The 26,423-nt window shown below is 39.7% G+C and overlaps 1 protein-coding gene across 6 annotated transcripts in view; it reads left to right on the forward strand.

Annotated features, from left to right (window-relative positions):
- The window catches only part of Scaper (S-phase cyclin A associated protein in the ER), a 454,707-nt gene extending 428,460 nt beyond the window's left edge, over positions 1–26,247 (forward strand). For all 6 annotated transcript variants that reach the window (XM_027925223.2, XM_071608497.1, XM_071608494.1 and 3 more), the window contains 3 exons: positions 19,760–19,951; positions 23,340–23,391; positions 25,743–26,247. In XM_027925223.2, the coding sequence (XP_027781024.2) occupies positions 19,760–19,951; positions 23,340–23,391; positions 25,743–25,846 (348 nt within the window). In that variant the 3' untranslated portion in view covers positions 25,847–26,247. The remainder of the gene's footprint in view (positions 1–19,759; positions 19,952–23,339; positions 23,392–25,742) is intronic.
- The last annotated feature ends 176 nt before the right edge of the window (positions 26,248–26,423 follow it).

Here is a 26,423-nt window from a genome sequence, read left to right on the forward strand (position 1 = left end):
AGGGACCAGGATCAGGGGAATCATATTTGAAGATGGCACATTAGACCTGAATTAACCAGATGAGAAAGTGATGAGTGTGCATATTGGGAAAGGGGAAGAACATGAAATGAGCAGAGAGAGCATTAGGCAGTATGAGAACACAGAGGAGAGTAAAACCCTATTGCTTGTCTGTTGGGGAAGAGGATGCAGTGAGGTTTAGAGATCATTGTGACAGGTGAGCTCACTTTGAGGAAGAAATTAGAAAGGTAAAAAAAAAAAAATCCAGACTTTGAATTTCAACATCTTGCCTCCCAGAAGGACTGAACACTAATCTGGACATACACTTCTGGTTTGGGGGAAAATCAGAGAAATCAGTGCAGTTCTGGGGCAAGTGCTAAAATGCAACAACCTATAAGAAGAATGAACATGATGGAAAGTTCTCTAGAGAAGCAATAAGAAACTGATAGAGAAGATAGTAACTTCAAAAAGCTGAGACACTGCACCTTTTAGAGATGCTTTTACTAGGTGTATTATAGTCATATGATACTTCCCATCTGTTGGCTCTTACACCTCATTAACACTTCAGTGAGGTTGTAAATAAAGAAATTATTTCTGTTTCAAGCAGGTGAGAAATCGAGTTTGGTTGGTTGGTAGGTTGGGTTTTATTCTTTTGATTTTTTTGTTTGTTTTTTGTTTTGGTACTAGGGATTAAACTCAGGGTTGGTATATTACTCAACTACATTCCCAGCCCTTCTTATTTTTTGAGACAAGGTTTTGCTGAGTTGCTGAGGCTGACCTCAAACTTGTGATCCTCCTGCATCAGCCTCCAGGATCACTGGGATCACCCAGCTAGGAATTAAGGTTCAAAGAGGTGAATTAAGCTCCCTGAAATGTCATGGAGAATCGAAAGATCGACTAGAATCCAGGTCTTGCTAAACCCAAGTCATTGTACTTTTCATTTCATCTTACATTGCTTAAGAAACTCAGATGTGTCACCAATGATTGCTGAAGTATATCTTGGTGTCAGGAGTGTCATGTGTAGAATATGATGTAGTATATGATGCCTATTCATATACTGAGAAACTGCAATCTGCCCTCTGGATGCTGATATGGAAGTTTCTGGGGCATATGTGTATGACTTGCTCAGGAGACTCACAGATTATAGGAAAGTGTAAATAAATGAGTGATTGAGTACAGAGAGCACAGTTTAGCGAATAGAAGGCCTGGGTTCTAGCCCCAGCTCTACCATTAGCTGTGTGATCTTAGATAAATCATTTCATCTCTTGAGACTTGAGCATTGTTGACTGTGCAGAGAAGTGGATTGGCTCTGGAAATGGACAGTGGTGAGGGTTGCACAACATTGTAAATATACTTAATTCCCCTGAATTTTAGGGTTAGAAATGTTTGAACTGGAAAATTATGTTATATATACTTTACACAGAAAAAGAAAGGAAGGAAGAAGGAGGAAAGTTTTACTAGATGATCTCCCTATTGAGTCTATGACATTTGAAAGACTGAGACTGGAATCACAGACTAACATTCTGATCTCATGGGTATTCCACACCCTTTTGTGGCTTTTCAAATCCTCCTGACCCTATTCTAGATCCTGTCAGCACCAGACAGATTAATGGCAGCTTGTCATTAAAAGCTCTGTAGATCTTGGCTATCCCAATATGAATGGAAGGGAACCATTAACAGACGAGCAGAGGCTTCTTACAGGTGAGTTGACAGTTGCCATACTCTGAATCCATCTTCAACCACAGTTGGTTTCACCTGCACAGGAAGGCTGTGCTCATTAGCCCAGGAATGGACTCCAGGCCAATCAGGCTGTGTGATGAGGAAAATGTATAGGAGATCGCCTCAGCTTGTTGCAGTGGTAACTTCTCATATCCAGTAGAGTTGGGAAGTTTTCTGTAACTAAAAAGCTGGTTGTTTGCTTTCATTTAAAAAATTTGTTTTCTTAAACTCCCTTTCTACTCCCCGACCAAAACCCAGTTATTCATTAAGCAAGCATTTGCTGAGGGGACATGGTAAGTGTAGTTGTAAGCTCTTACCCTACCTTCTGCCACAGATTCATGGAATCTTCATCCTGGAAGGGTTCTGGCAAAGCCCAGCCTCACCATTAGCAGTCCAGTTTGTACCCCCTTTCCACTCCCCTTATGTTCTTATGTTCATACACACACACACACACACACACACCTTTACTTTATTCTATTCACTTATTTATATGCAGTGCTGAGAATCAAATCCATTGCCTCACACATGCTGGGCAAGTGCTCTACCACTGAGCCATAACCCCAGCCCCTGGAAGTGAATTTATTTAGCCTGATGCCACTTTCTCTAAATCAGAGGAGTTCCATCAGAGAAATTATGATGCTCAGTTCAATTAATGTTTCTGTGTCATTAGTCAGGAGTCATGTTAATTTCCAGGGTCTGTTTGTTCACAGGGGAACTCTTAATTTCCTACTGGGGAAACAGCTTGTGTCTTAAAAGGGGATCCTGAAATCTTGCTGCAGCCTAAGTCTGCTTGATTAGGAAACTGCTTTACATAAAGGATTGGCATTTTTATTTGCCCCACTTAGTCTATTAACTTGAAGGGCTGAGCCCCATAATATCAAGGATGACTTCAGAAGAGAAACCTAGATAATAAAAGGAATGCCATTGTTGATGGAACCAACCTTGTGTTTTCTATAGGGTTTTGCAGTTTCTAATTAAAATGTTGTTTTAATCAAAAGCTTCCCTGTATTTTATGGCACTTTCATGACTCTTTCTAAATTCCTTCCCATTTAATTATTAAAATGAACATAATTAGTATATGCTGTCAGCCCTTCACTTTATTTACATTTTGTATTGGATAATTAAATGTGGGCTGATAATTAAATTAACTTGAATGACAAATTATTCAACTGCCTGCATATTACTGTATTGGGAACAAGCACCTTTGCATATTCATTTGGTTAGTAACTGCCTTTTTCATTTGGAAAGGGCCCTTAGATTCTATTGGAGCTGTAGTCTTGTGATAGTTGAAAGGGAAGGATCCTATTAGCCCACCAGCCTCATTCAGCTTTTCTTTAGTGAAGGCTGTGCTGATCATGTAATTATCTGCTCTGCAATGTGCCAAAGACTCTTAAATGCTTTTGGGTGAATCAGTACAGGCAGGAAAGCTGGACAGTGAGGCTCTGTCTGAGGCTGTTTGACATGTGTTTTCCAAGACTTTGATGACAAAAAAAAAAATGGAGTTTTCCTAAAATGACTCCATTATACTCACCTCAGGTATTTCCCTGAATACAGAAACAAGAGCAGTTTTCTAGTTTGATCCCTTCTGCAGATAAGGAAGGCATAGTTGTGTTTTAAGAGTAGCAGTTAGGGCCCCCGCAGGTGTAGCTCTGTGGGGGAGCACTTGCCTAGCATGTGGGAGGCCCTGGTTCAATCCCCAGCACTGAGGGGGAAAACAAAAAGTGTCAGTTCTCCAGAATCTCATTCCAACCTCTAGAACTTTAAGAGGTGGCCTAAATCCTGCACAAACATTTTTAACTATACTCTGCCTTTCCCAACAGTGGGTTATCAGTCCTAGGTCTCACCCACTTGGTAAACTCACCTAGCCCCATCCCTGCCAATGAACCACAGCTATAGGGGCTCCAAGTGGAAATTTCAGCACATATTCAGCTTCCTGTGTTTTCTTTCTCTGACAAATACAGCTCTAGGTGAGAACCTAAGAATTTAAACAATAAAACCCTTTTGGAACCATCTTACTAATCTCAGTGAAACAGCACCAAAGAAAAATCTTAGGTCTTGGGGCCAAAAATAGAACAAAAAGTTCCTAATTAACAATGACTTCTACCTAAGCATTTATTTTAAGACTTCTAGTGAGTGACATAGCTGATGTTAGAATGGAGAAACTTGCCAATTAGCGATTCGGGCCAGTTGTATTAAAAGTCACCACCTTCACAGAATCCAAATGAAAAACACCTTTTACTTTCCTCATCATTTTGTGAATTTTCCTATACAAGGTTAGTGCAAAGTGCTATGTTCTCATTTTAGGAACACTTATTTACTTCTATGCTGATATTAGGAACACCTCATAAGGAACATCTGGCTAGACCCAGTGGCTGCACTTCCAGGAGATAAACTAGGGTACACAGCAGCCAACTCAAAAAGCAGGAACAGAGCCCCCAAGCCTGAGACTTAAAACCAAGAGGTTAAGTCTGTAGCACTATGGGGCAAGCACCATTCTCTCCCTTTCTTAAGGGATTGATTACTGATATGTGACTCACTGTAACTCCTACAGATCCTCCTGCTTGAGGCTGATGCAATGATGGTTAAGGAAACACTGAATGGACTCCTTGAATCAGTCTACAGTTGAGGTTTTGAACCTGAATTTTGATGGTACTAAGAGTCAGATGTTATGGTGATTAAGAGCACAGGCCTAGCATTGTGACCTTGCCCAAGTTACTGAAGGCTGAAATGGAGACCATGTATCACTACTTCCTAGGTGAATGTTTGAATTAAATAGACAACACAGGGCCTGACTTACCATAAATGCTCACCAAAGGTAGCTGTTGCCATCCCTGCTTGCCCTGTCGTTGTCATCTCTGTGGTACTGGATAATACATCGCATTACCTGAAAAATCTTAACAGTAGACATACTTCATGACTATCACAGTGATTGGAAAAGAAATATTATACAAATATAATTATATAGATAAACTATCCTTCCCTTACTAGTCTTCTAAGAGCCCAGAACTGCCAGGCCTTGGCAACAAAGACCTGCCCTTAAGGTACTTACAATTAATTTAGTTTCCCCTTTTCAGAAAACTCAGATTCAGAACACTCCAATATAGTAACTGTCTCAAAATCCTAACATCACAGTTTAGAAGTTGAAAGTTAGTCACAGTTTCATTCCATTGGACTGCAAAATATTGGGAATCCACTAAGCTCCTTCAGCAGTGTCCATGAGTGCACAAGTAGAGCCATTGTGAGTACTTAGTTTAGCCACAAAGTGACATGAAGTTAATCATCCCCTCTGAGCTCCATGCTAAGACCAGGCCCTGCTTCAGGGCAATGGAAGACGCACAGAGCAAAGCCAAGCACTAAACCCTCAGCAGCATCTTCCCAGAATGCCCAACCCATAACCTCTGCACAGGGTTCAAAGATGAATTCTGCTGCCAGGTCAGATGTGTGCACAGACCTCAGGTATTCTTTGCTCACTTGAAAATCTTCTATTGGGAGATCAAATATACACTAGATAATAAGACCAGGAGCGATATTTGTCAGTTTAACTCAAGACCAGTGATAAATCTAATTTTTCTGAACCTGCTTTGGTCTTCAGTCATGAAAGGAGCTTTATAATAAATGACTCTCTGAGATAGACTGTAAAGACTTAGTCTGTAATCACCGAGAAAACACATCTCCTGAAATAGGAAATTTTATGTGACCCTCATCAGTCACAGAAAGCCCATCATCATGGAACTGATACTAACATAGCATTCAGGATGGCTAGATCCTTTTATAGCTTTATTGCTGTGTGACACTGTGCAAATCACTGCTCTTCTCTGAGCTTTAGTTTTCTGTCTGTAAAAAGAGTTAGGGTGGCCAGGCAGTGGTGTATGCATATGATCCCAGGCATCAGGGAAATTGAGACAGGAGGATCACAAGTTGAGGCTAGACTCAGCAACTTAGAAGACCCTGTCTCAAAGATTTTAAAAGAGCTGGGTATGTTGCTTGGTGGTAGGACTCCCCTGTCTACAACCCCCAATAGTTTAAAAAAAAAAAAAAAAAAAAGACCAGGTGCTTGGAAGGCTCTTCAAGCTGTGATAGAGAATAAATTTATGATTCTAAGATGAATTGGGCAGTTATGGCTACACCAACATTCCAATAATTTAGTCATTTTCATTTCCAAGTTCAGTGATTACAAATACTCCACCCTAGCCACATTAACCTCCTGACCGCTCCTCAAACACATCTTCCACATCTTTCACCTCAAGCCATCATCCTTGCTGCTTTCTGCCTGGAACTTTTCCTTCAGCAGTCAGCATAGAACCATGCCAGGTGATGCATACCTGTAATCCCAGCCACCTGGGAGGCTGAGGGCAGGAGGATGCCAAGTTCGAGGCCAGCCTTGGCAACTTAGTGAGACCCTGTCTCAAAACAAAAAGGGCCAGGGATGTAGCTCAGTGGTACTACACCCTTGGGTTCAGTCCTCAGCACTGAAGAAAGAAAAAGGGGAAGGAAGGGAGGGAAGGAATAAATCAGCGTGGTTTGAGGGGCTTACCTCCAAAGGTTTTTTCCTCAAATGTTATGTCAGAGTACCTTACTGCAGTACCTAAAATAGTGTATGAGCCCTGTGGTCACTATTTTCCCTTTATCCTTTATTTTTCTTCACTCATTTATTACGCTATGATGTTTATTTATTTAGTTTGTTTTATTTCATGTGTCTCCTACCCCACTAAATTAATTGTAAGTACCTTAAGGGCAGGTCTTTGTTGCCAATGCCTGGCAGTTCTGGGCTCTTAGAAGCTACCTAATAAATATGTGTTGAATATTAGGGGTTGAAATGACACAAGTCTCTCCTATGTATAATACTATAGAAAAGGTTAAAATGGCCCTAGATTTTGAAAGATGCCTTACTTCAGTTTTATTGACCAGATCTCCTGGAACTGATTTTTGGCTAAATGCTAACTTTAGCCATCTCTTTGGCACTATAATTTAATCTATTCTAAAATAAATATGTTGATTTAAGGTTTTTTTCTGGAACCAGTAGATTTGAGATCCAAAGGAACAGTGGCCAGTCCTATGTGTGAGAAAATGGCAATGTGCAAGGGAAGCTTTGAAGGCAAAGTTGGGTGTACCCCCCAGCACCTCCTTCCACTCAGGGTATTTGGCCTTGGGCAGTTTATCCAGAGTATTGCTTTCCCCAGCTGTAACAGAGACAGAAGTCCTACTCACAAGGTTGTTGAGAAGATGACATATCCTTCTTACAGGTCCCAAGTTCATTCTACTTGCACTGAGAGTAGATGCCTTTGAAGTCTTTGCTCCCCAGATTGGTAGCATTATCACAAAAAAATCTACTCTGATGTTTTATGCATTGGTTTGAGAAAAAACTTTTTGGCAAGTATGTCCAACTCTAAGCAAGCACACAGTGGGAAAATCTACAATTAAAGTTATAAAATCACCATATCATTCATTTTAATAATAAGTTTTCTGAGGGCTTTTCAAAATATATTCCTTAAATCTCTTCACATATAGTTCCTTTGGGAATGTGCAGTCTACCATCAGATGCACACTCCTAGCTAGAGAACTAGTGTTTTGGGGTCCTGGACAGGTCTGTGCTCTTGTAGCCTGATGAGGGGAACCTAGGCTCTGGAGCCAGGCAGACCAAAGTGCTAGTCCAGCTGTACCTCTTACCAACCCTGTGATCCTGAACAAACCACTTGCCTTCATGGTACCTATTTCCTCATCTATAAAATAGAGATCATATTAATATATTAATAACACCTCATAGGATTGGTGTACAAAGTATATTAGATCACTCACCTAGTGATTAGCATATTCCCTTACCCAGAACAAATGGTAACTCATCATTGTTGAAATTATCATTGTCTGCCTCCAGATTCCCTGCACTTAATGAGGAAAGTCTTTGAGTATCCATTCCAATCAGCTCTGGCACTTATTGCCACCTTAAGTAAGCCACTCTGCTGTTAGAGCATGTTTCTCCCTCTGTTGAGAAAATGGAAAAAGCTCCATGTGTCCCCTGCCTACAAGGTTCCTCTGAGGACCCAGAAGATGTAAAAGTACCAGGGGGTCTTCCTCTTGCAGGGTCTCTGGGTTGTCACTCGACATTCTTCTCTGACAACAGCCACCAAGGGGCTTGGTAGAGTCAGTCTGGCTATGGCCAGCTGCCAGCTTCCTTACCAAGGAGCACGCCTGGTTCAGCTGAACATACCTGACAGGTGATAAACATATGCTTGTCTGGAAGACAGTGAAGGAGAATCTCCACTCACCACCTTGGGCTGCAGAAGTAGGAGGGAGGGAGACCTCACACCCAAATAATTCTCTTCTGTATGGGTGATGGCTAAACTAAAACCACACCACAGAGATAACTCAAAGGTGCACTGAGATTGCATTAGGAAGAGAAACTGGAAAATGGCTCACATGAATCAATGTGAACATTTAATGGGCCTTAATTGGAACCTTATCCTACTATACTTAAAGCAGAGAGATGAAAGCAGAAGAAATCTGAGAGACCATTTATTTCACTTGAGAAAGCAGTAAACTGAAACTACAAAAAGATTTGACTACTATTATATTTTTATGATTAAATAAAATTGTCATAGACTAGTGCTGGCGAGCCCATAAATGCTCCATGGAATGCATCCATGGTCTCTGGCAGCTGTTAGGTTGTGACCAGAAAACCTTTCGGTCCATGCTCTGCATATGTTAACCCACTGTTCTCACACCACCCGGGAGCTCCATAGTGAAGAAAGTTTGTCCCCAGTTCTCCTATAGGCGAGTCCAAAGCTCCTTGGAATGTTTGTATCTTAAAGCATTATTAAATATTGTCTATCCTCTTATATACATATCCTGCATACTCTTTCCAGTTCGGTGTGTGTGTGTGTGTGTGTGTGTGTGTGTGTAGGTGATCAGTTCTCTTTTCTTAAAGAAGCTGAATTAGAAAATCGGAATAGGTATTAATTGAGAATTTTAAGTTGTCATATGTAATGACTTTTTTTCATTCTTTCATAAGAAAAAAAATGCCTTCTATGTTCTTCCTCTTTTACCATATTTAAATGTTGTACCTGGAGGTATGGGCTGCACAGAATACATCTGTGTGTGAATGCTTATAGCACAGGATTATGTGATTTCTGCAAAATCACAGGCCTTCAGAGATCATCTAGCCCAACTGCTCTCATGGCCAGAAAGGATAAGGACTTGGTGCAGCTCACTGGAATTGGGCCTCCCAGTGCATTATTCAGTGTTTTTTGTGACCCCCCCCCCCCCCGCTTCACCTTACCAACCTACTCCCCAGTGGCATAGATAATGCAAATACATAGAAAATCTAAAATAGAGTAATCCCTCAAATCTATGATGATACATTAAGTCTATACAAATTCCAAGGTCAGTGCTCTATAGACAGGGCTTTTTCTCAAGTGTAAATTAAAATGGAAACAGCACTTTTGAGTAGAGTCCCTGGCAAATTGTAGAACCTGTGGTTCTGAGGGTTGGCCAAGTGTTTGAGATAATCTTGCCTAGCTTTCTTGTGCTATAGGATGTGTTTGAAGCAAATTTAAAACATGGTTCTTTTAAGGGGTTACTCTTTTCCTTACAGAATAAACACATGAAAGAAGGAAAAAGGCTCCAGCCTCAAATAGAAAACTGGAAGGTGACCTGTTCTTGGGTAAATGCCAGTATTATGAGCTTGGTGTCCTCATGAGCACCCTTTCTACTCTCATTTATGAACTTTAGCTAAATGCCCACCCTGTGTCAAACCGTGTTCTGGAAGATGCAGAAATGGATACATCCCAGAGCTTGTCCTGTGGAGTCTGTAGCCCAGAAACAGTGCCATCAGTGCTGAGACTCTTTCCTTCCTTCAGCAAACATTTAATGAGTGCTTGCAAATGCCAGGCACTGTTCTAGACATCCAGGATACAGTGCAAAGCAAAATAGACAAAATCCCTGCTTCTGGTTGTTTGTTTCCTGGGGCAAAGCAGGGGACAGATGATAAACACACTTGGATCTATGCAAGAGGTCCCTCTTGGAAAATGTTGCAACTGAGTTGATTCCTGAAAGTGAAATAGAGACTTACTGTGTAGCGAGTTAGGAAAGACATTGGAGGCTTAGGAAAGAAACTGAGCATAGTAACTGAGATGTAAGTAGCCTGACACTTACCAGGACTACAAGCTATTTTATTCTGACTGGAGCTCAGCATATAGGGGAAAAGCAAGAGCTAAGACTAAAGAGGCAGGCAGGGCCAGGGCCTGAGGGACCTGTGTGCAAAACTAGAACTTGGGGATGATCCTCTAGAAGATGAGGAGCCTCTAAATGTTACTGGGAAGAGGAGGATAGGAAGCCTGTGTCAGTGTCACCTCTACTATGTAGAGAATGGGTAGGCGAGCAGTAGGTCTCCCCACTGAAGGCCCAGTACTGGGAGCAGTATCCCTGGTTCTGAAGCATTTATTCTCCTTTGCAGGAGTAGAATGAAGGGACCTGGATAGAGCCCCTTTTCATGTCTCTCTGCTAGTAGCACCCTGGACACGGCCTACTTCTCATAGGAAGCTGGCTAGAAGCCTTTACAGTTTCTCTGCAGGGGCCCAGCAGGACACAAGCAGAGCCCTGTTTCTCTAGGATCATTAGTTTCCAGAGCATGTGAGAGACCAAGCCCCCAGCCACTGGCTTTAGCCTCCAATGACACTAGCTGCTGCCTTCCCTCCTTCCCTTCTCTGTCTCTCATCCTTCCTCCTCACTGCTCTGCTGCTTCTAGACAGCAATGAATCCTGGGACCACCAGGAAGAAGGTTACTGCTCCAAGGCCTCCCTCCCACACAGTCTGCCAAGATCTGTGCATTTACTCTCAGCCTAAAAGTCATATTATGGGAGAAGCCAGTTTGGGAGGAGAAGAATTTGCTTGCAGTGCTGGACAAGAGAATATTTGTGTTTCTTTGCTCTAATTTTTATTCCATGATATATGTGAACAGATGCTTCAGATTTTCCTCCTGAAATATTAAAATAAAGCCACCATTCCCTACCCTATGCACCAAAGTATCAGATTAAAGAAACAAGGTATGTGTGAGGGGCATGCCATTTTCTTTATATAATACGTAGAGGTCCCAGGCCTCAAGGACCCTTTTGTCATATTGCTTCTGTCCTAGGCCTCTGCTCCAGGTGTGACAAACTAAGCAATGTGGAAGAAGTGCTTGGCCAGGACACTACCGAGCCTGGCAGCCACAGCTGCTGCCTCTTGAGCATTGCAGCAGGGCTAGTTTTGTGGAGAAGAATGCAACGACGGACAACTTTGTTTCTACTCTACTAGAAAAATATTCTTTGTTCCAATGATTTACAGACTCTCTCAGCTGTCTCTTTTAATGAATTTAGATGTCTAGACACCTATTTTTGCCCCTCTGTTGAGGACATTTTGTCTCTGACAAGAAAAGGAAAAAAACAAATCAAGAATTCATCAGTTTAAAGAATTTGCCCTAGTAAGATTTAACTATTTGCATTCATTTCTGTCTGGCTCCACACCCCACTCACCCTGCCACACCGGCCCACCGAACTGGTTTAGTCTTAGGTTTGACAGACTATCTCTCAATGTGTGCTGAAAGAAACTGCTGTGGCCCCACCACCCTGCCCCCACTACCTATACCATTGTGCCAAGAGGCCAGTGGCTCAGACAGGGTGCTGCCCAAAGTACCCATCATCTGTCCTAACAAATTCAAAGACGGCACTATCTAAGGACCTTGAAAGACTTGGGATGAGCAGGCCAGGGCCCTGGTGTGGTGGTTCAAGCCGCAGGAGTCAGGTGTGAGAACCAACATTCATTCATTCATTCATTCATTCATTCCCCCAAATAGTTAATGAACATCTATCATTAATCAGGAACTATGTTAGGTACTGTGACACAGACTGGTGATGCAGCAGTGAATAAAAGGGACATATAGCCCCTATCCTCATACAGTGTATATCCTGCAGACTATTAAAGACTGAGGATTCACATCAGTCTGTCTTTGCCTAAACTATTATGTTTCTGGATCAAGGCTGGGTATGGTTGTTTTCTGGTCAGTGATAGAAACAGGGCTAGGGTCCCAGCAACATAAGTCTTAAGAAACTTGGCAAAGGGCCTTATAGAGGAAAAAATACAGAGCTTTTTAAAACCATTGATGAAGTCCCCTTAAATAAGGAGAAAATTCACATTTTTCTTCTGACTTTTAGATCTTAGTAAAATCAGCAGATTGAAAGTAAATAGGTAAAATGAGTGTTTTATGTTGTGTTTGTTTTGCTTGTATGTGAGCTCTAGAGAGCTAGGGATTTTACTTATAGAACACTGTGGTTGAACTTTTATATAAGTAAGGGGTCAAGAAACTGCTACAGAGCCTTTTTCTAGTTTATTGTTTAGTATCATGGTTTTGATATGGTTAGGGAATAAACTGTTCTCATAAGTGAATTTTGCAGGTAGTCAAAACACAAATATGTGTCTAAAACACAAATATGTGTCTAACATTAACTATTTTCCATCTTTTTTTATAGTTTTAGATGACTAGCATGCCTTTATTTTATTTATTTTTTGTGTATGGTACTGAGGATCGAACCCAGTGCCTCACACATGCTAGGCAAGTGCTCTGCCACTCAGCCCCAGCCCCAGCCTTATTTCCAATCATTTTTAAGAAATATTATATACTTCCTGCTATTGTAAACAAATTATACTTAATATAATATATATTTTTGGTACCTTATGAAGTGCTTTCCTATTACAATGTTAGGTACACGAGGATTATCATGTATGTGGAAACAAATTTTAAAGTGTAGAGTACTAAATAAAGGTAATTGGTTATAATAATAAGATATTTTATTACAATACAGTTTGTTCTCAAACCAACTGAAAAGGGTAGAGATGTTTACTCTTACATCAAATGGTTCCAGGCAACTTTCTGAATTCTCATTTCTGCTTGAAATAATTTTCATTCCCACCCTTTCACTTATTCATGTCAGTCCATTTTCTTCCTCTTGTCAGTTTACCAGTTTGTCTCCAGCAGTCTTCTTTTTAATTTGCTGCTTCCAAGATCCTGGAGACAAGAAGACCCTCTTGTACTAGACTTGGTTCTAAAATGTGAATTGGTAGACTGAGTTAGAGTTTGCAGAACTTTGCTGTGAATAACTGATCTGGATTTTGTGGAAAAACAGGGCAGTGTCAGGATGTCTCTGACTTGCTCAGTGTCTCCCCCCAGGTTTGGCCAGAATGGATGCTTAGTAAATACTTGATGAATAGACTGATCTGCTCAGAGGCGTGCTTCCTCCTTTCCTTGCTTTTGACTTCATTCCAGGTGTTCCCAGTTGGAAAAAGGGAGTCTTCAAAGGGGACAGGAGAATTAGGCTGTTTTCCATTTATGTAATATGATGGGCCATGCTAGCCACTCTCTATGGAGTAAATGGGACAGCTATCATTTTATAGATGGGAAGTCTTCAAACTCTCTCTAGGCTGCTTGCATTCTGGACCAGAATGCAAGACCTATCAGTACCCTACTTCCACTTTCCTTTTTTTTTTTTTTTCTGTTTTATATTTAGCTTTTTGGCAAAACTGTACCAAGACCACACTAAGTATTCATATTATTAATATATTTTATACAACAGCATTTGTTTAAAATTTTTAAGACCAGAGGCTAGACATTTAGTGGTAACTGCCTCTTACAGTTGCTACACTTATGGCAAGGATTTTGCTCTTGTGGGCTCATTCAGAGACCTCCAGAGTACTACAGATTGAGAGAAGGTGTGGAGTCTCTCATTTGTACAGATGGATTCATCACCAGATCAAGAATTCCAGACAAAGTATTTCAGACTTCACCTGCAGACCATGAAATATGGTGGGGATTCTCAACACCTTCATAAACTGCCTGTCATTACCAGAATAAAAACTACAAAAAGACATACATACACATTGGGAAAAAAACTAATAAAGATAGTTGTAATCAAAAGAGCACATTCCCTTCAGTGACTAAAAAACTGAAAGTGGTTAAACGTTTAATAAGAGTCAAGCCCCTGAAGTTGCCACAAGGACTTCCTACAGAGGAGAACATGAATAACACAGGCATCAAGAGCACTAGGAAATTAGCGTGCAGTGGCATGGAAAACCTATGGGTCTGGAAACAATTAAGTCCTGATGCCAAAGCAGCTTTAGATTTAAAAAGCAAATTGTTCTGGCTTGGTGGCACATACTAATCCCAGCTACTCGGAAGGCTGAGGCAGGAGGATCATAAGTTTAAAGATAGCCTTTACAACATAATAAGACTCTAACTTAAAATAAAAATATTTTTTAAAAGGGGTTGGGGGTATAGTTCAGTGAAAGAGTACTTTCCTAGCATGTATGAAGTCCTGTGTTCAATCCCCAGTACCAGGGGGGAAATTTTTATTTAAAGATGACAAGAAAGTGTTTTCATTAAAATATACCTTAAAACCCCCAAATATGTATTTAAGACCAGATTTTCAGTTACTCAGAATCTATTGAGGCCAAAGGCAGCTGACTGCACAGCCATTGCAAGACAGTGTTCATTGCAAGACAGTGTTCATTTTACATCACATGTTCTAACAGTTCACTCCTGAGAATCTAGCCCTATCACCAACTGTTGTTCCTCTCTTTCAAGGTCTTATATCTGATAATTTGAGACAAACCCAGCACCGCACAGCACATAGCCAAGAACTCGTTATTTGATACTGAGCCAGGAAGAGTGATGTGTCTTTGAAGAAAGGCCTTTTGTGTTAGTTTAATCTGTATGTCAGTTGGTTTAGTCTGTTTAGAGTGGCAGTGTATCATCCTCATCTTCTTCTGACCTGGGAACATCATGCAAGAAGCAGACTGACAGCCAGTCATGGAAGTGAGCACAGGCCTGGTGATAGAGAGCTCTCTGCCCTGCATGGGCCTGGGAGGTAAGAAGATGCCCGCAGTCAGAGTTACTAGTGTTTTACAGGCCTGACTTCACCAATGACTGGCTGAGGGACCTGGGACAAATGTCTTGAATTTTCTGAGTATAAGTTTCTTCCTTATAAGAGCATAATAATCCCTTTTTACCCATCTCAGAGTTTAGCAACTCAGATGATGTAGGTAGAGGAACCTCCTGAGTACTCTCTGGGATTTCTGCTGTGTTGTCTACTGCTGAGATTCTGGCAGTGAAATAGTCTAGAAGACCTTAAGTTCCTTCATAACACGGGATATCAGTGTTGCACACACCACAAAAGAATGAAGGTCTTTTCTGGACCTCTCCTTTTAACCTACACAGGGATTTCTGAGTTGGTGCCCAGGATCCTGAGGATCCCAATCCCAAATTCCCTCTAGAGATGGAGACAGCGTCTCACAAAATCCATTCTTTATGAACTGGCTATACATACCTGAGGCAACAGAATGTAGATACCATGGAGGCCTCCAAGTCAGAAAATGACATCTGTGCCTCATGAGAAAAAAATGATTATGATTCACCTACAAGGAGTGTTTTAACCAAGGGCTCTCTGTCACTTTACTTCATTCATTTACTTATGTTTGAGGATTTGCTCTGTGCCTAGCCCTCTAGCAGAGCAGCGGAGGACAGTTTCTGCCCTCTTGGAACTGGGGATTAAACTACATTCACTTAGATACATGGTGTCTGCCACCATATCTTTGAGTTGTAAACGAAAGGCTGTGCTTGGCCATGATGTCTAGGAAGACTTCTGGGCTTCAGGATTTCATTAAGTACTTCAAGGGAAATTTCATTCTGGGTATGAATCAGGAGCCCACAACACCAGCCTATTAGCTTTGGCTCTACCTGCTGTTTTCAGATTGACAAATGTAGCACAACAGCCTCAAAACATGCACACACAGTAAGTTAAGCCTTTGTTTCTCTGTATCATTACCTGTATTTCTTGGATGGTGCTTATGTTGGGATTTTCTTTTCAAAGCTGTCAGAATGCATTTCCTACTTTGCCACCACAAGATCCTGGCTGTCATCCCCAGCACTGTTTGCATAGCTCTTTCCTGTGCAGGCAGGGCCAGGGAGAGATCTTAGCAATGACATTTCAGGTGTCATGAAGCTTGCTGATAGGTCCCAACCAAAGAGGAGGGCCTGTCTCTGCCAGCCCTTCTACTCTAAAGAGGGATGGGGTAGGATGATGCAAAGTCTTCATTCATTAGGCCTTACACTGGGAGGAGACATGTAGTCCTAATACATGAGGATTGGACTCAGAATAGCAGAACTAGTGAGCCAACCAAATATTCATAACTAACATTGGTTTGTACTTTGTGGTCACAAACATTGTCTCATTAGATCCTCACCTAAACTTTAAAGGCTGCATCTACCTGTTTTTATAGAAGGACCTTGAGGCTCAAATGTTAAGTGACCATAGCCTGTCAGAACAGATTCAGACTGAGAGCCCTCGCCAAAGGTTAGCACTCTTGAGCCTGTAGGTTCATGTTCTACAACCACTGAGAACCAGTGAGTGACCCAGGAAAAGCCACTGGACTCTGAAATGCATCTAGTTAGCCATGGCACCTTGCTAATAAAATCCCCTTCTGGGTGGTGATAAGAAATGAGTCAGAGCTGCACTATGAACTGAATGTGTTCTCCCAAAATTCATTTATTAAAGCCCTAGAACCCAGTGTGACTGTATTTGGATAGGGCTTTTAGGGTTTATTTAAGGATAAATGAGGTCATAAGGATAGACCAGTGGTACTGAGAAAAGGTCATTTGAGCACATGGTCAAAAGGCAACCATCCACAAGCCAGGAAGTGGGCCCTCCCTAGAACCTGATCATGCTAACACCCTCACTTCAGACTTCCAGCTCCAGAGCTGTGGGAAATTAATTTAAGCCCCCTAGTCTATGTTACTTTGTTATGGCAGGTCAAGCCAACTAACAGTCTAGTATTGAATGTTTGAGGGTCTTCCACTTAGGATTTCCAGGTGCCCAAATCTGATCCAACCTTTAATGTTCAGTGCAGCCCTCCTCATTCACCTAGGTAAGAGCAATCTCTTTGTCCCATGAGGCCCCCATGGGCCTCCCTTAGCCTTCCCAGCCTCCTTTTATTATTGTCACTTGTATACCCAACTCATCTCCCTGAGAGTTAAAGCCTGATCCTTCCTATCATATCGCATCTTCATTCATGTGTTTAGGGAAGAAACTTTCTTTATTCTCTTTGTGTCTCTATAATATTAGTCTGGCACTTAGCACTGGAGACATTCAATAAATGTCTGCTGAAGTTAGCCCTCCCTGGTTGGAGCCAGAGGCCTAGTGGGTGGCCAAGGTCAGCAGCAGATGAAAGAATCAGCATGCTCACTTGTCTACTCAGATTCCTCTCCTTTTTCTTTCTTTCTTTCTCTCTCTCTCTTTTTTTTTAAACCAGATTCCTTTTCCTTCTTGGCAATCAGTCCTCCTAGCCCTGTCTTTCCACCAGGTTATAGCACACATGGCCAGTATGCAGCTTTCTTTTTTCAAGTCGCTGAGATTATAGGAGCATGACCTGTGCCAGCTCCAGCTTTCCTTTTTCTAAAGCTACTACTTCCAGAATTATTACTAATTCTAAAAAAGAAGTATTAGTCATGGGTCTGTCTCTCCCTCCTCCACCCATTCCTACAGCCCCTCACCAGTGATACAAGAGAAAAAAATTGGTGGTCCACAGGGCATTTAGGTAAAAGATGTCCTTCTTTGGAGACTGTGAAATTATGACTCTTGTCTCTTCTTAGAAGACCAAAAGAAGAACCTGTATTATCTATGCTTTTTTCTTCAGTAAATGAACAAGAATGGCTCCAGGAAAGCCTTGAGGAATGCTCCTATGTACTCCACAAAAAGTGGAGACATTCTTCCCTCATCCTCCAGCCCAATCTTTCAAAAGCCCCTCGGGCAACTCTTTCTTGGGGCTTAAAGCCTAGAGCATCAAACTCAGGATGTTTGCATTCCTAGACTTGCTTCCCTGCCCCAAAGGGAAGCGCTTAGCCTAATTCAGTTGAATGTTCATGCCCATGACATCCACCTGCCACCCCTCTGCCACAAGCCCACATGAATTAGCCCACCACATCTCAGTGCTACAGCTTAGCCTATTCCTGGACCTCCTGATTCCATCCCTCCCACAATGTCTGAAATGTGATTCAAATGACATTACCAACTAGATGTTCCACTCTGGCTCACCACCAAGCCCAGGAAAGGTGGAGGTCTTCCCAGCCCTGTAGATTCCTTACATGTAACCTGGTTCTGTCATATGGTGGTCCTATGAGTAGAACTTCTTAGCTCCAAGGTAACGAAACTGCCTACATTCATTTGTGTCTTCTACAATCCAGAGGCTTAAAAATAGTGGCCTCTGGCAGGTCATCTCACTATACTGCTGTTGATATCTTTAAATTCACTCTGTATTCTGGCAACAGATAATTAGTTCTGCCCTCTGCTTCAGGAGGCCAAGTGAAGTAAGTTCTGGTGAATCTCTGACATTCTCTGCTAATTTACCAAGAACCAGCAGTTGATGTCATGGAGTTATCATTGTGCCAGTGCCAGCCAGATTGGCCAGTTTAATATCTTTTCAGTTATCAAATCATCCAGTGATAGCATTTAGCATTTCAAAGAAAAAAAAAGCATTCTTAATATTTGTCCAAAGAGGAATTAAGACTTCTAATAATGGTATCATTATAAATTCTAAAGTGGCAACCATTTGGCTGTGTTATAAAATATGTATCTAATAATTAAAATAAAACTTAAGTAAATGCATTATCAATAAACTAAATGATAGGGCATACTTTTCTCAGCCACGTCAGACATGGCAGCACACAGCCTTGTGTGGAATTGTCACATAATGCAAGTCTTTAAAATTCCTTTCGGATTTGAAGGTATTAACAAGTCCCTATCAACATTCTCTAAAGGTTTTTGATGTCATTTTAGCTATTGAACAAAAATATGTGAACTATTACTTTGTTGATTTTGTTCTTAAACCAAACTGCATTATCATCTAAGAGTATGTTCTTAAAGTATTGTTAAAAGTACTTTGAAAACTTGTAAATCCCTATAATTTATGCTTCTCCTGCCTCTGCTGTTTCATTCTGTCCTTCTGGTTTTAATTTGAATGCAGTCCTGTCTGGGTGTGTACCTGTAAAATTGTGTTTTTCCAAGTACAATTTACAGTCCTGACCTTACATTTTACAGTGTTCCTAACCTTCTCAGAGCTTCCTCCTGCACCATGAAGTGGGCTTTGGGTCACCCAGCTCTTTCATATTAGAACTGTCTAATCAGAGTTACTTGAAACAGATCTGATTTTGACATTTCTTAGTTTATCATGTAGGCTGAGGGAATGAATCGGGAGGGTTTCCCTGCAAGCCCATTAATTGCCTTGCCCTATTTCTTAAAATGTACACAGTTGTAAACCTAGACTGTTTCAAGACAACAGTCTCATTTATGTAAACAATTCTCCTTTTAGATTCAGTGGCACTGATGGGAACAAAGATAAGAAGTATGGGTTGGAGGATTTTTTGGAGCCTGAGCTTGCTGAAACAGTTCCTATTCCCCTTCTAGTTGATCCCCTATTCATTCTCTCTCTCTCTCTCTCTCTCTCTCTCTCTCTCTCTCTCTCTCTCTCTCTCTCTCTCTCTCTCTTTCTTTCTTGCCTCTGTCTGCATTTGGTATATCCAGTGAGCTAGGCTAAGGGAAGACGGAAGTGGGGAGGGCACAGGAGAGAGTATCTTACTAGTGAGTGAGCTCTTTGCAGGTTTTTAAGGAATGGGGCTACTATGCTTTCAAGGGGCGGGGAGTGCTTTGTTAAAGCAGCGAGTATTCTGAATGCATTTCATAGGCATCCTTTCTCCATGGACACTGCACCCTTCATCCTGGGTTACAGTAATTTTTATATAGCTACAAAGCTTTTGGAATCTGTTCCTCAAATTAGGAAATGAGATTTTAAATTTTCTGCTGTCTTCAAATATCACTTAAAATATCACTCAACTTAAGCTCTGTTAATGAGTTAGGAGCCTTTTTCTTTACACTCTCTCAGTATGTTCTGACTGCACAGATGGAGGGGGAAGTGAGGGGTGTGTTACTGGGGCTCTTGGCAGTGGACCTGAACTCCTCCTCTGTCGCAGGTAATCGTGCAGTCTGGCCGCCACCCCACAGTGCTGCAGAAGCTCTGCCAGTTGCCCTTCCAATATTTCAGTGACCCGCGGTTGATCAAAGTGCTGTTCCCTTCGCTTATTGCTGCTTGTTACAACAACCTTCAGAACAAGATCATTCTGGAGCAAGAGATGAGCTGTGTTTTACTGGCCACATTCATTCAGGTACCTCCTACATTATGCCGAACTCTCTAGCTTTGTGTGTAAATTTACTGCAACTGAAAAGCAAAAGTGAATCAACTGTTCTTTCCTCCTTACTGTCTTTGAAAAACTTCACCAGTTTCTGTATTTAAAAATTGATTTCTTAAATATCAGGATAGTTTCTAAAATCTCAGTAATAGAACTAGGGTTGTTAAAAATTATTTAATTTTTTCATGGAGAACTGCAAGGAAAGGATGTTTTTGCCACTAGTGAAATGGAAACCCATATTTACAAAATGTATATAAAAGACCATAGACTTCTTTACAGCTTTGACTGTTGTATTCATCTTGCTCTCAGTCTAGATACAGGTAACAATTGCTAAAGGAAAAACAATTACAACTTCGGTTTATTTGTAATTTTTAAAATGTGATTCTCACAAATGTGCATTCCAAGAGGGGCAGATAAAAGCCTGTTATGTTGCATTTTTTTAATATTTATTTTTTAGTGGTAGTTGGACACAACACCTTTATTTTATTTATTTATTTTTATGTGGTGCTGAGGATCTAATCCAGGACCTCGCACATGCTAGGTGAGAGCTCTACTGCTGAGCCCACACCCTCAGCCCCTGCATTTTTTTTTTAATCTAAAACTAAGTACAGCCTTATGGTGCTGTAGAATTAGTGCTGTAGCAAAATAATAACTGCCATATCTAAATTAACTCAAGTCAACTGACAACAGAGATATCAAGGTGACTGTTCTTTTTTTTTTAATCTTTTTTTTTTTAATTTATTTTTTAGAAGTAGTTGGACACAATACCTTTATTTTGTTTATTTATTTTTTTGTGGTGCTGAGGGTCGAACCCAGGGCCTCGCACGTGCTAGTTGAGCAGTGTACCGCTGAGCCACAATCCCAGCCCGTGGCTGTTCTTTTAACATTTGCTAATAACTGATTTTTGTGTCATTGTACATCTTTATTTTCTGAAAATATCCCATTATCTTTCACATATTCCACTATAAAATCATTGTTTTTACTCCTTGATACATATATGATTAGAAGACATTGCTTCCATTTTACATAATAGTGAAACAGAAAGCAGAATTCTGTTGTAGTATTATTCCTTATTCTAGCTAATATACATCGACCACTGTGGAAAGAGCGTGATAGTGCCCAGCTGCTTGGGAACCATAAGGATGACTAATGAGTTCCCCAACCCTTCTTTACCTTAGATAATGATTAGTAGTTTACATTTTCTAAACTACCCTCTATTGGATCACAATTAATAAAAACAACTAAATTACATTTATAAATGTCTTATTTTCAGCTTATTACATTTCACTCTGGGTTCCATTTTCTGAAAATGTTTTCAAGTTAGACATTCAGATATACATGTTGGATTTTCAAACTGTCTTATGCATAAATTAAAATCTTATAGTACAGGCAGACACAGTGGTGCATGCCTACAATCCCAGAGACTCAGGAAACTGAAGTAGGTTCACAAGTTCCAGATGAGCCTCAGCAACTTAGCAAAACTCTATCTCAAAATGAAAAATAATAAGGGCTCATGAGGTAGCTCAGTGGTAGAGCACTCCTGGCATCAATTCCCAGTAACCAAAAAAAAAAACTTATTTAACCATCATATCAACAGAGGATTCTTCATATATTCTTAGTGCTTTAGGATTAAGTTAAATAAAGATACATTGTAGAGAATTTTTTAAATGTCATCTTTCCATTCAGATTATTCATTCTTGTATTTAGCAGGTAACTTTTGCATGTGTACTGTGGCTGGGCACTGCTTTAGGCACTGGGACTACAGCAACACCAAAAAAAAAATTTAAAAATTAAAGCTCCTCTCTTCAAAGATATTACTTTGAATATAAATAAATAAATGAACTAACAAACAAACACATAGTATGTCAATGATGGTAAGTGCTATAGAGAACAGTAAGGTGGGAACAGGGCCAGGGACTGCAAGAAGGTGATATGCGGCTTCTCCTGGCATGAAAACAGAAGCCTCAACCAAAAAGTGATATTGAAGAAAGACAGTTGTGCATCTGTGCCACCTGTGCCACTCACACTTTTAAGTGCTTAAAAAACAACTTATAAAAGTACAAATGATATCAGAATCTAAAATAAAGGTCATGTGTTTTTCCTATTTTATATGATATTGATTACAAAGTACTTCTAAATATCCTTTTCTCTATTCCAAAAAATCCATATTTAACATAAAATTTTTGCAGATCTATAAAAATTTCACATATTGCTTATTTGTATATCATATTAAACTAGTGAAGTTAAATCAAGTTTTTTTCTATAAATATATTCAGGAGAATGACAGTACATTGGATTGTAGTTTATAAAATGGTTCTTCAGGGGCTGGGGTTGTAGCTCAATGGTAGAGCACTTGCCTACCATGTGTGAGGCACTGGGTTCGATTCTCAGCACCACATATAAATAAATAAAATAAAGGTCCATTGACAACTAAAAAAAAAAAAATAGGAGCTGATGCTTTATTGCAGATTTCAGAAGATTTACATATTGCAATCTACATTATTCACTTTCTATCTAAAAGTAAAAATACCAGACTTTAATATTTAGCTGAAGCCAAGCACAGTTGCACATACCTATAATCCAGCTACTAGAAAGGCTGAGGCAGGAGGATCACATTTGAGGCCAGCCTAAGCAACTTTGTGAGGCCCTGCCTCAAAACAAAAAGCTTAAGTTGGTAAGAGATTTAGCTCAGTGATAGACTACTTGCCCAGCGTGCATTGATTGGATCCTAGGTTCAATCCCCATAACTTGAAAAACAAAAAAAAAGCTGCAGAACATCTATAAGTGTTGTTATATTTGTTTTTGTTGGTTGGTTGGTTTTTGGGTTTTTTTGTTTGTTTTTGTTTTTTGTATTACTGGGGATTGAACCTGCAGCGCTCAACCACTGAGCTACCTTACCAGTCCTTTTTATTTTTTTATTTTGAGATGGAGATTCACTAAGTTGCTGATATTGACCTCAAACTTTCAGTCCTCCAGCCTGAGCCTCCTGAGTATCTGAGATTACAGGTTTGCACACCCACACCCAGCTATATTTGTACTTTTTAAAAAGAGTCTTTAAAAATCAGTCAGTAGCTTAAAATGGTAATTTTGGCTTAAATTTTAGGTTTACTAGGTATAAAGTTGTAGTTTCCAAAGTAAGCAACAACCTGGCTCCTGGTAGCATTTAACAAGATTTAAGTCATCACTATTTGGTTAAAATTTATGAGAACCTGGACTATGTAACATCACTTTCTTTAGCCTTTATGTTTGGGTTCCAGATTATGCATGTGAAAGTGGTTGCATGAATCAGAAGTATATTTAAACCTACCTTAATGAAACTCTCTACTCAAGGTTTTTGTATAAAAACACTTCTCTTTTCACACAGGATTTTGCACAGGCTCCAGGTCAGACAGATAACCAGTTTTACCAGCCCAAAGGTATGTTGAAACTAAATTTCATGTGTTAGCCAAAAGAACATGTTTGCACCCTCTTTTCTGGAATTGTTAAAAAAAAAATTTTAATTTAGTACCTCACCTTAAATACTTGAGGTTTACATACCAAATATTTCTCTGAGTAAAGAAATCAATTTTGTCATAAAACCCAAGGGCAGTATAATGTGCAGAGAAATCTATGGAAGTAAAAGAAAAGCACAAAACATCGTTGTGTTCTTACCTCAGGCAAATATACTAAATGGTAAATAATCACTAAAGAGCCACTTTGTAATACAGAAGATAATCATATCATTAACATTGGCCTATACTGTTCACATGAATGCTGGAATTACATAGGTTTGGTTCTCTACCCATGTTAAGAATAAAGTTATTAATGATAGGAGCCCATATTTCCCCCCTAAATTCAAGTACTTGGACTTTTTAATGGACAACTATTGTTTTCCCTGGAGAAAAGCCATTAAATTAGCAGTATTCAAGGGCCAAAGATTTATGCACTTTTTTCCCCCTGTGTTCTCACTGAGAGTTTCCTGTGACCAGAGTCAAAGTTTTAGAATTTTAAACTGCATTTTTTATTTTTAAATATTCTGTCACCCAGACTGTAATTGATAAATACAATTTGGTCTTTGGCTGTCACAGTAGCATCTCCAGTCAATAAGAACCCTAGTCAAGATTTTCACCAATTCTTCCATTAGTTTGACAATATTTAAAGTGTTCATTCAGATGTCTGCGTCCCAATAGCACCCTCTGAAGTGTCCACTCAGAATCCCTTAGAGAAACCTTGAGCTCTGTCACATACACGTGCGTGCGCGCGCGCGCGCACACACACACGTCATCTACAGTGGGCAGGTATTGTAATGTACATAGGAGAAAATATAACTAAAGCTGTTACAATATTAGGAAAAAATGCCATGTGTTGTTGACTCAGGTACTCAGTAAAGTAAACAGAAAGCTATGCAGCTCTTCAGAAATGCAAGTCAACATTATAATCAGTACCATTTGCCTAAGCCGGAATTAGTGTGCAAGTTCAGTTCTGCCCTGACTCAGTCACAGCCTTTTTTTTTTTTAAAGCTATTGGGAAAAATCTGTATAACTTCTTACTATTTCTTACAAAACAATTTTTAAATTTTTGAATATATGAAAATACTTAGAAAAGTCCTCTAATAAAGCTATTTTTGATCGTACAGAATTTTTATTTATTTATTTATTTATTTATTTGCCAGTAAGACATATAAATATTCTTTTCTTACTTTTTCGCCTGCCCAAAAAAGATGAATCACCATTTGTAGCATATCTGGAAAGTGCAGTTCCCAGGAGCTGCCTCCATCTGCTTAGTGGGCTGAGAACTATGGAAGTCTTGGCCTTCTTTCTTTTCCAAAGGACCATCTTCCCTGATTATTCATGCTTTCCCCAGTTACAGCAGACTTGACTCACAGAACAGCAAATAAGCAGTTGGTCTATGCTTTCTTCTGAAAGAGTCAACACTACCTTAACGACAGCTCATATTATGCTTACTTGATTAAAACAAAATTTCTTCCACCTATCTAGTTTGTATCATGGACAGAACATCTGTTCTCTTTTTGCTTAAAGACATTTTGAGTTCATTGCACAGATAAAACTCTGAGTATAAAAGCAATTCCTGGGAGCTCCACATTCTCAATGCCGAGAAAGCATTTAGCTTTCAAATGCCCACTGCCTGGCTGTGAGATTATTTGCTTTACCTATATCGCTGGCCAGTGAGGCTCTTAACCATTCCCTCTTCTCTGTTAGGTAGGCAATTGAATTCCAAATTTGGACAATTTTAAACTTATATTAAACTAAATTCATGGTTTTTTTTTTAAACAAATATTATCATTTGGGCTGGGGGTGTGAGCTCTTGCCTAGCATGTATGAGTCCCTGGGTTCTCTTCCCAGTACCAAAATAAAAAATAAAAAAATAAATCAACCATTTATATGCAGATTTGCCCTTTCAAGACTAATTTAAAGATAGAATATATGAAATTTTATTTCATTCATGTACTTACTTTCCATAGTTATTTTCTTAATTCTGGAGTCCAAAACCAAATTTTTCCATAGTGTTTTACATATGGGTTAATGTCTCAATATTCTGGAAGCACAAACTGGACTGTAGTTAAAATATATTTTATACTGTAGATAGGTGGGTATAGAGATTGATCAGTCGCTTTATTCACATAAAATGTATAATGGTTTATTTGAAGTGATTTCTGTGTTGTACTCATTAAAATAGGTCTAATTTCTTAAACTGCAAAGAAATCTTTTTAATTTAATCTCTTTTAATTTTATCTTAATTTAATTTAATCTTTTTCTCTCCCTATCAGGAAAATGTCTTGGTTCCCAAGACTATCTTGAGCTGGCTAACAGATTTCCTCAGCAGGCCTGGGAAGAAGCTCGACAGTTTTTCTTGAAAAAAGAGAAAAAATAAATGTTTTGTTTGGTTCTGTGTTTGAGTACCTTGTTAATATTTTAAATTGTTCAAACAAACGTTCTAACTGTTCCTTAAAAAACTCCTTCTCATGTGTTTATACTCTCCCCCTACAGTGTAGATATGGTATATACTTTGCACTATTTATAATAACTGTAGATACTTTAATATTCTTCCTAATTTTTGCAAGTTTATTTCATTTATACACAATATTTTGGAGTGTGTTTAACTTCCATCCTATGATAATACATAATTTGCATTTGTAATATGGGCAAAATTAGATACAAAATTAGCAAGTCAGTTTTGTTCTTGTAATAAAATAACTTATTCTGTTTTCAGTGTTGACTTTTTGTGTTAAGAAAATACAAATTTGAAATAAAAGTGTTAATTCCAGCTCCTAAGTTATCTTAAAGATTTAATCAAAGTTTACCAGCTCTAAATTTTCCTTTTTAAGGTTCAGAGCAAAGATGTTTACAACTTTTACATTCTACTTGCATTGTTTGGGGTGTATTTGAAGTGAATTCGGAGCGTTGTATTAATTGGTCTGCCCAAGCTTTTCTGGCAGAAAATACCGAAG

Source organism: Marmota flaviventris, chromosome 2 (genome assembly GCF_047511675.1).
Source record: "Marmota flaviventris isolate mMarFla1 chromosome 2, mMarFla1.hap1, whole genome shotgun sequence".
Lineage (NCBI taxonomy): Eukaryota > Metazoa > Chordata > Mammalia > Rodentia > Sciuridae > Marmota > Marmota flaviventris.